General features: G+C 32.4%; 1 protein-coding gene across 1 annotated transcript; it reads left to right on the forward strand.

Moving 5' to 3' along the window:
* On the forward strand, positions 1-9518 carry LOC102596201 (beta-galactosidase). The gene is given in 20 exon segments (XM_015308346.1): positions 1-165; positions 744-839; positions 1339-1451; positions 1529-1595; positions 1675-1767; positions 4543-4686; positions 4787-4875; positions 4961-5066; positions 5174-5261; positions 5413-5531; positions 5621-5660; positions 5663-5784; positions 5985-6160; positions 6256-6365; positions 6478-6587; positions 6671-6781; positions 7298-7408; positions 7532-7737; positions 8114-8447; positions 8703-9518. Coding segments are annotated over 20 exon segments (2511 nt in total). The 3' UTR covers positions 8814-9518.
* Positions 9519-10233: the final 715 nt, after the last annotated feature.

Raw genomic sequence — 10233 nt, forward strand, 5'->3', positions numbered from 1 at the left:
ATGATGAGAATAAATGTGTCACTATTGCTCTTTGTAGTATTTTTTTCATTGGTTTCTTCCTTAGCGAGAGGTAGTGTCACGTATGATGATAGAGCCATAGTAATCAATGGGAAGAGAAGAATTCTCATTTCTGGTTCTGTTCACTATCCAAGAAGCACTCCCGAGGTAACATACTACGTTCGTTTCAATTTGTTTGTCTTGGTTACAATTTGGATGGTTAAAGAATTTTTTTTTTAATCATAATTTTTATAAATATTTTGAATAGTTAACTATACTGACTCATGATACTTTTTCGGGAAAAAGGTATGAAATATATTCGAACTTTGACCGAAATTGCTGTAACAATCCCAGACTTACGGCAGGACCTATTACCCCTGCACTATTTAATAGTGTATTTTAAAGATATATAGGTGCCATTTCGGTCAAAGTTCGGACATATTTCGAATCATTTTCCCTACTTTTTAAGTAATTTCTCAAATTTTATTTCAAATTGTATGTTTGAATTCACTAATGAAATTTAGTTAGTTTGACTCTCATACTCTGAATCAAGATAAACAAATTGAAACAAAGGGAGTAGTAGTATCATTTTCAATATTTTCATTCTTGACCAATAGATATGTCTAATTTTTGGTCTAAAGCTATATATCTTCTAAAATATAGTTGTCTTGTTTAGCTGTAATTTTTATTTGTCATTATTACTTTTTCTTGTCTCAAAAAATCCTTTTTACTGATGGTAATTGCAGATGTGGCCTGATCTTATACATAAGGCTAAAGATGGAGGCTTAGATGTTATTGAGACTTACGTGTTCTGGAATGGGCATGAGCCTTCACCAGGAAAAGTAAATGTTTTCATTTCTTTTAAGAGTTTTGGGCTAAAATTATCTCTTTTTTAAGAGCGTAGATTTATTTTAGTCCTTCAAATATAAACTGAGAACTTTTAATCTCTTAATTTTGCTACTCTACTTTAGATCTTCTTAAAGGTGTTAAACTCATGTGACACCAAATATAAAACTCATTCTCCTGTCGCACCTAGAGAAAATGGTTACTATTTTCGTGTAGGATAAATTATTGTGTTCTAAAGTATTGTCTTCTAATATAAATAGTTATTATTAAAGGCAAGAAGAAATAAAATGTGTATCAATCAAGAAAGCAATAGCACTATCAGTTGAAATTTGTACCTTTTCGTTAATTTTTTAACATGGTTATGTTAGGGAGATCAAAAGTGCTAAGGAATTAAAATTGCTCAGGTTGTATTTGAAGAACCAAAATGAACTTAAGGATAATTTTAGTCCAAAATTACTGGCTCTTTTAACTTTACAATTTCTTTTTTTTCTTCAGTTTAATTTTGAGGGAAGATATGATCTGGTTAAATTCATTAAACTAGTACAACAAGCTGGACTTTTTCTCAATCTCCGCATTGGCCCTTACATATGTGCAGAATGGAACTTTGGGTAAAAATCTACTCAACAATATATAATTTTTTGAGTTGAAATTTCTTTCTGTTTTTATAATCTTGTTTTTGGTGTAGGGGTTTTCCTGTTTGGTTAAAATATGTGCCAGGAATGGAATTTAGAGCAGATAATCAGCCTTTTAAGGTTTGTATCAAATTCTAACTGGATTTAATGTAATTTGTTTTGTTTCTGTTTATGTTTTACTGGTTGAACTATGATGAAGGTTGCTATGCAAGGATTTGTTGAGAAAATTGTCAACATGATGAAGTCAGAGAATTTGTTTGAACCTCAAGGAGGACCAATTATTATGGCACAGGTTTGAAAATATTGTTTATGGCTTGTCTTCACTGTGTCTTCAGAGGAATATGTCCTATGTTCTTTTAGGAGTCTTTTTAGTTCTAGTAAATAATTTTTAAACCTAATAAGCAAAAGGTTTTATGGTCCGGAACTCTTATACTAACAAACTTTGATTTACCACTACTTAATTGGGACTGAGGCATAGTTATTGTTGTTATTTCAATTCATGGTTTTTGTTTTTCCTAATTTTCTGTGCCCAACTTGAAAATCTATTTATATATAATAAGAGAAGAAAAACAACATACGTGCCAGCGCCACAATTAATTTTGAAATTTTATTATTTTAAAAAACAAATTTAAAAGAAATACGATTTTTTTTTTTAAAAAAAAACACATGTCATCAATGAAGAAATACAGATCTTTAGATTCTTTAATATTTGATTTTAAAATATTTAAAAATAATTTATTTTCTAATCTAACTACTTCAAATTTAAAATTTAAAATTTGAATTCAAATTTTAATATATATTAATCGTGTGTTTGTATGTGAGTAGGAATTATGTTTTAATACATTTTTTTTTTAAAAAACTGCCAACTCAAAAGAATTGTAAATTTGAATTCAAATTTTAAAATATATTAATCATTTGTTTGTACGTGAGTAGGAAACGTTTTAGTAAAAAACAAAATTAAAAAAAAAACGCCAACTCAAAAGAATTGTAACTTCCTTGCTATTTTTTAATTTTAAAATTTCTTATTTTTTAAATACATTTAAAAAAAAAAACTGAAACATCATATTAGACTATAAAACTAATATTTCAAAATAATTTAAACGTCCTCTCATGTTTGTTTTCTATTTCCACTATCTATTTTCATTCTAAAATTTCACAGCAGAAGACAATAAGAGAAATTGTGACGATCTCAATTGATATCCACGGTATAGTTCATTGTACTTCAGTTTAATTGTGCATGTGTATGGTCTTAAAAATTACCTCTTTTTCGAATTGAATCTTCAAAATGATAACACTATGAACATCATGTAAGGTTAGTAGATAAAGTTACTTTTTGTTGTTTTAATTAGTACCAATTAATTAGGACCACAATTAGTTGAACGTTTTGTGTTTTTGATGTGAAATTTAGTTGTTTCCTTCTTCTATATCTCAAATAAGAGTAATTAATTCAAAAGGTTATTCAATTATGAGAAGTTCTGACGATCTGAATTGGTGTTCAAGGTATAGTACATTTTTACTTCAGTTTGATTTTGAGTATGTATGGGCTTAAAAATTACTTCTTTGTCAAATTGATTCTTCAAAATTATATAATTAAGAACACCATGTAAGGTTAATAGATAAACTTACTTTTTGTTGTTATAATTAGGACCTCTTTTAGTTGAGTGTTTTGTGTTTTTGATGTGAAATTGAGTTGTTTCCTTTTTTTAGATCTCAAATAAGAGTAATTAACTCAAAAAGTCATTCAATTATGAGAATTTATGTAATAATAAAGTCACTCAATTTAGTATCTTTTTCTTATAAAATCACTCACTCAAATTTTCCTTATATGAAATAGTACAAACGTAAAAATTATCAAAAAATGATTAGTTTTTTTTAAAAAAAATTGCACAATTTTAGTCCTATATCCGTGTATAAATTAAAAGTTGTTTCACCTGTATGTATGTTTTGTTTTTTAAAATATAGATAATTTATATTTTTCACATTGAATTTTTTTCTACTCTTTAGAATTTAAAACTATTTTGTTAAATATAGGACAATCAAATTTGATTTAGAAGGATTTCATGACATGGAGAAATTTAAATTTGAATACCAGCATATTATGGACAATCAAGTTACTTTTTGTTGTTTTTATTAGTACCAATTAATTAAGATCTCTTTTGGTTGAATGCTTTGTGTTTTTGATGTGAAATTGAGTTGTTTCCTTCTTCTACATCTCAATTAAGAGTAATTAACTCAAAATGTCATTCAATTATGAGAAATTATGTAACAATAAAGTCACTCAATTTAGTACCTTTTTCTTATAAAATAACTCAATCAAATTTATATAATAAATATCTAAGGTGATAAATAAATTAATTTTTTATGTCATAAAAATATAAATCCCACAAACAAAACAAGGTTAAAGAAGACCCTATCATAAAAATATAAAACAAACTATATTTTTTTTTATGTTTAGCTTTACTTATATAACAATTTGACATGTATAACTATAGAAGAGCTCTAGAAACTTGATCAATTTGAAATGAATAAAGAGTTGTGATATATTATTGTACTCACCTTTTTAATTAACCATTTGAATAAGGAATTTATTATTAAGATAAGTATTTTAAAATTATTATGAGAAAGATTAAAAAATGAAGAAATTATTTAGTTTACTTGAAATATCTCCATTGAAATAAATAAATAAAAGATTTCATATTTTAATTTGAGAGAGTGTTAAACGCACATTCTCTTAATTAATACATTCTTATTATTTATTTTTAACCATGGTATATTTTTGAAATGTTTGTATAAGAAATATATATTTATAGTATTTATTTTTATCAAAAATGTTATTTGATGATCGTGCGTATGCATTTATATGATTTGTTCCTTTGCTTATATAAAATGTGTGTTATTAAGTACATTTCATTGAAAATAAAAGGATAATTATGTTTTTATAAAATTAAAACGGTGTAATGAATTCAAATAATTAAATATTTTTTAATAATCTCCGCGTAACGCGCGAGCACGTATACTAGTGATGTTTAAAAAAGCAAGTTTGTTACTTGATGAAATGTGGCAACAGATAGAAAATGAATATGGACCAGTAGAGTGGGAAATTGGTGCTCCTGGTAAACCTTATGCAAAATGGGCTGCTGAAATGGCTGTAGGTCTAGACACTGGAGTCCCATGGATCATGTGTAAGCAAGAAGATGCCCCTGATCCTGTTGTAAGCTATTTTCACTCTTTTCTTAATCATCTATATATCTTGACAGTATTTTGGCCCAATTGGGCTTTCTTTCAATCCTTTTTTCTTTTCCTTGCTACAGATAGATACTTGCAATGGTTTCTACTGTGAAAATTTTAAACCTAATAAACCCTACAAACCTAAAATGTGGACAGAAGTCTGGACTGCCTGGTAAGTTCGATGAATTCAACTGTATGAGTGGAACTGCTTCTGTTCAGTTGAATCTCTATCAAATTTTCTATCCTTCTATGCATAGGTATACCAAATTTGGTGGTCCAGTTCCTAGGCGACCTGCTGAAGATATGGCATTTGCAGTTGCAAGGTTTATACAGAATAATGGTTCATTCTTCAACTATTACATGGTTAGTTAATCATTTTATTTTATGCAAACTTACCAGTTAAGAGGATTTTATAACTGATAAGAACTACTTTTATCTTTTTTCATATAATTATATCGTCTTGGCTGCAGTATCACGGGGGAACAAATTTTGGCCGGACAACTGCAGGCCGTTTCATTGCCACTAGTTATGATTATGATGCTCCATTGGATGAATATGGTATGAAACAGAAACACAACTAAACAAGTAAAAGAATTATGTACTCTCAGATTTCATAATCATCTGGGCAACCAAAAGAAACGGCATTAATTTTTTTTCTAGCAAGCAGGAACTGTTACATGCTTGACTAGCTAGCTCTATGGTGTAACAGGGCTGCTGAATGAACCAAAATATGGGCACTTGAGAGACTTGCATAAAGCTATAAAGCTCTCTGAACCAGCCTTGGTTTCATCCTATGCAAAAGTCACTTGGCTCGGAAAAAATCAAGAGGTTACTGATGTAGACAATTCTAATTTTCTAGATGAATTTAACATCTTGATTTCTTCAAAAACTGATTTACCTGTTGACATCAAACACAGGCTCATGTGTATAGCTCGAAATCTGGCGTTTGTGCTGCATTTTGTCCAACTATGACCCAACTTTTTCAGTTAAAGTCACTTTTCAGAATATGCAATATGACCTGCCTCCATGGTCCATCAGCATTCTTCCTGATTGCAGAACTGCTGTCTACAACACTGCTAGGGTAATGAAACAGGATCCTTCTTTGAACCTACAAAAAAACCATATTTTAGTATTGCAGGTATTAGGTTTGCAACCTAGAAAAACATGATATCATCCAGGGCCAGATTAATATATTCAAAAAAGCAGTCACAATAAACGTATTTGAAATATATATGAACATTCTGGACCAAAAGTTTTAACATCCTCTGTGAATTGCTGCAGATTAGCTCCCAAAGCTCTCAGATGAAGATGACACCTATTGGTGGTGGATTATCTTGGGAGTCGTACACTGAAGAAACTCCCTCTGCTGATGATAGTGATACACTTTCAACCAGTGGACTATGGGAGCAGATAAATGTTACTAGGGATTCCTCAGACTATTTATGGTACATGACAGAGTAAGTATTTTTATATCTTTACCTTTCTTAAATCATGTTCCAATTTCACTTGCTACTTGGATATCGACAATAATCATTCTGTGTGCTTCCTCCAGTGTAAGTATAGCATCTGATGAAGGATTTCTAAAGAATGAAAAGGAATCTCTTCTAACTGTTATGTCTGCTGGTCACGCCTTGCACGTCTTCATCAATGGCCAACTATCAGGTACTTGGACCTGCAGCCTATTGGACAACATGGCAGAATGGTGTTGTTGATAAATGCATCTATTACGTCTATTCTTATCACCATTTGGTTTTTATATTTTGCCATGTGGTAGGAGCCGTTTATGGAGGATTGGAAAACCCAAAGTTGACATATAGTGGCAATGTGAAACTAAGAGCTGGTATAAATAAAATTTCTATGCTCAGTGTTGCTGTTGGTCTCCCAGTGAGTTCTCTACATCCTGTTTCTCTGTTTTCTAGAATTAGCAATTGTAATTCTACTTCTTATGTTGTTTAAGTCCAATCCAGAATGTTGGATTGCATTTTGAGACGTGGAACGCCGGAGTGCTTGGTCCAATCACATTAAGTGGTCTCAATGAGGGTACAAGAGATTTGACAAAACAAAGATGGGCATACAAGGTTTGTTAACTACTTCTATTACTCTCGTTTACCAAGGGGTCAGTCTAGATTCCCAAGCCTGATTTAAGAAGATAACAAGAAGCTTTGCATATGTAATGCTTGAGGAGAGAAACAAAGCTAAAGGACATATGCATCTATTAAGTCTATTCTATGTTTTATTCTCTGTCCTATTTCCGGTTCCCCTTGAAGATTAATTGCAACCATGCCTAGTGTCAGGGTAAAATATGACAAAGCCAACTTTTGTTTGTTAGATGTACATTCATGTGTAGCCCTAGGAAAGTGTAATATTTATGTTTAGCTTTATTGTTTTGCCTAGATAGCTTGCTAATATGTATGCCAGGGGTTAGGTTTTGACCCCCCGCCCCCGCCGTTTGTGTTTCATAATTGGTATACAACACTTCCAGGATTAATTCCTGGAATAGTTTTTTTTTTTTTTAAAATGCAACCATGAGGATAAGAGGATAAGATTTTTGTCCCTTAATATCAATAAAACCTGGTGATTTTCTATTTTTGCAGGTTGGTATGAAAGGTGAAATGTTAAGTCTTCACACTTTAAGTGGGAGTTCCTCTGTTAAATGGGTCAAGGATTTGTTGCTGGCTCAAAAGCAGCCCCTGACTTGGTACAAGGTAAGATTATTACTGGTGAAATACAGGGTCCTGGTAATATAAAAAATATAAAAAAAGACTTACATGTTTTTATCAGTTTTATGATCCTCAAAAATCATGCTATAGCACTAATACCTTTTCCAGGCTACATTTGATGCACCTGAAGGAAATGACCCACTAGCTTTGGATATGGGAAGTATGGGAAAAGGTCAAATATGGATAAATGGCGAAGGCGTAGGTCGCCACTGGCCTGGATACATAGCACGCGGCGACTGTGGTGAATGCAATTATGCTGGACTCTACAGTGAGACAAAGTGTCAGACCAACTGCGAGAAGCCTTCTCAAAGATGGTAAGGGTCTAAGGGATTTCCTAAAGTCCAGCCTGTATGGCAATTCTCTTTTTTATTCGTGGAGTAGTAGTCCAAATTTTGGGGGAAAGTTTCACATGACAATCTCACCCAGAAAGAGCAAAAGTCAAAACCAGAAAGAGATGAGAGAGACATTTTGTGTCGCTTATTCCTTAAGATATACTGCTTAAAAGTCAAATCTACCGAGTAATTCCTAACACAAATGTATTTCAAACAAGGTGCTAAGGGGAAGAAAAGAGAAACACAAGAAGCTTGAAGGAATATGATACTATAACTTTTGATGAAAAATATGATACTATAACTTTAGCTTCTTGTTTGAAAGAAAATACAACTATCATTATGAAACTGTTAATTTCAGGTATCATGTCCCGCGATCATGGCTGAAACCAAGAGGGAATCTGTTGGTAATGTTTGAAGAATGGGGAGGTGAGCCAGAAGGAATTTCTTTGGCTAAAAGATCAACAACCAGAGTTTGTGCTGATATTGTTGAAGGACAACCAAGTCTTAAAAGTTGGCATATGGCAACATCAGGAAAATCTAACAGTTTGCAACTAAAAGCTCATTTACGGTGCCCAGCTGAGCTGAAAATCTCAGACATACAGTTCGCAAGTTACGGATTACCACAGGGAACTTGTGGAAACTATCACGAAAGTAGCTGCCATGCTCATAAGTCCAATGATGCATTTGAAAAGGTATTGTCCATTCCTGTTCACATTACAACTTACAAGTATCTAGACTTCATTTAAACCAAGGATTAAAGGTTTTCCTGCAGACTGATGGCTGCTATTTTCTGGCGGTCATTCAAACTTCTGTATTTTAGTTTGTTTCTAAAAAGCATGAGTTTAACATTGTATTGATCTCATTCATTTATCATCACTGGCTAATCTGATAGTGTCATTAACCCGTTCATTTGTACTTTCTCTGAAATTTAATATGTGATATTGCAGAACTGCATTGGACAGCAATCTTGTTCAGTAAATGTAGTGCCTGAGATCTTTGGAGGAGATCCATGTCCAAATACCTCTAAGAAACTAGCTGTGGAAGCTATGTGCAGCTAAAAGTGGCAAAGATTTTTATAGGAAACTAATGGAGAAACGTCTCATTTCAGTACAGGTACTCAGATTACAGAGGGCATAGCTTTGTAATTATCCTTGCTTCTCCGCAAGCTTTAATTTCATAAGTTCCACAAAAGCTGTCCATTTATCGATTGAAGAAATTGTACAGCATCTTGTATACCATACATCACTATGACTTTTAAGTATCCATACAAATAAATTTCATGTATACATACGTACACAACAAATTTGTGGGTCACTGGCCACCCTTCCACCGAATTGCTGAAAACCAGGCCGGGAGAGGAGTAAAGCTTCTTGTGAAATGACACAAGTTGCAAGGGAGCCAACTTCCATTTTTCTGTGTAATAACTTTATTGTCCACAACTGTGTCAGTAGGTTCGCTTATTTCTATAGCTTTGCATCAAAGCTTCTTGTGAAATGACACAAGTTGTAAGGGGCCAACTTCCATTTTTCTTTGTAATAACTTTATTGTCCACAACTGTGTCAGTAGGTTCGCTTATTTCTATAGCTTTGCATCAAAGCTTCTTGTGAAATGACACAAGTTGTAAGGGGCCAACTTCCATTTTTCTTTGTAATAACTTTATTGTCCACAACTGTGTCAGTAGGTTAGCTTATTTCTATAGCTTTGCATCCTTTTGTGTTTGCCTTAATATTTAAGTCCTACTACATGTTCATTTGATTCATTAAGATGGATGCCAATATCAATTTCATATCGTAAAGATCATTCATGTCTCAAGTTGATCAACATTTATTGTTTTCCTGGAAGAGGCGGGTTTCTTAATCTTAAAAAAGTATTTACTACCCGGAGCAGGGGCGGACCTACCCTATTAGGAGGAGGTCCACGTGCACCCATTAATCTCAGAAAAACTTTATATATGTGTATATACCTTGGAGAACTATCATAGATTTTAAAAGAAAACCCCCATTGTAAGTTTTGGTACCAAAATTGAACAATTTTATTCATCCATAGAGATACAAATTTATAGTATAGAAAAATAAACTAGCTAGCAATCAGATCCCTTTGATTCTGAGATATAAGAATCAAGGAATGATTCTAATATCCTAACCTATTCAATAGCATATCATATATGATTTTGTTAGATCAATTTAAATCCTACAAAATCATATCTAATCACACTTAGATATTTACAAATCAAGACTCCCCTTCAAGTTGGCATGTAAATATCTTTCATGCCTAACTTGCTTACAAGATTTCCCCATGGGCCATAGATCGGTATTCAACTTCAGCAGTGCTACAGGCTACAACGTTCTGATTTTTACTCCTCCAAGTCACGAGATTTCCCCAGATAAAAGTACAATATCTTGATGTAGACCTCCTATCAATAGTAGAACCTGCCCAATCTACATTTGTAAAGCTTTCAATGCCTCTATCTTGACCTTT

Source organism: Solanum tuberosum, unplaced genomic scaffold (genome assembly GCF_000226075.1).
Source record: "Solanum tuberosum cultivar DM 1-3 516 R44 unplaced genomic scaffold, SolTub_3.0 scf00079, whole genome shotgun sequence".
NCBI lineage: Eukaryota > Viridiplantae > Streptophyta > Magnoliopsida > Solanales > Solanaceae > Solanum > Solanum tuberosum.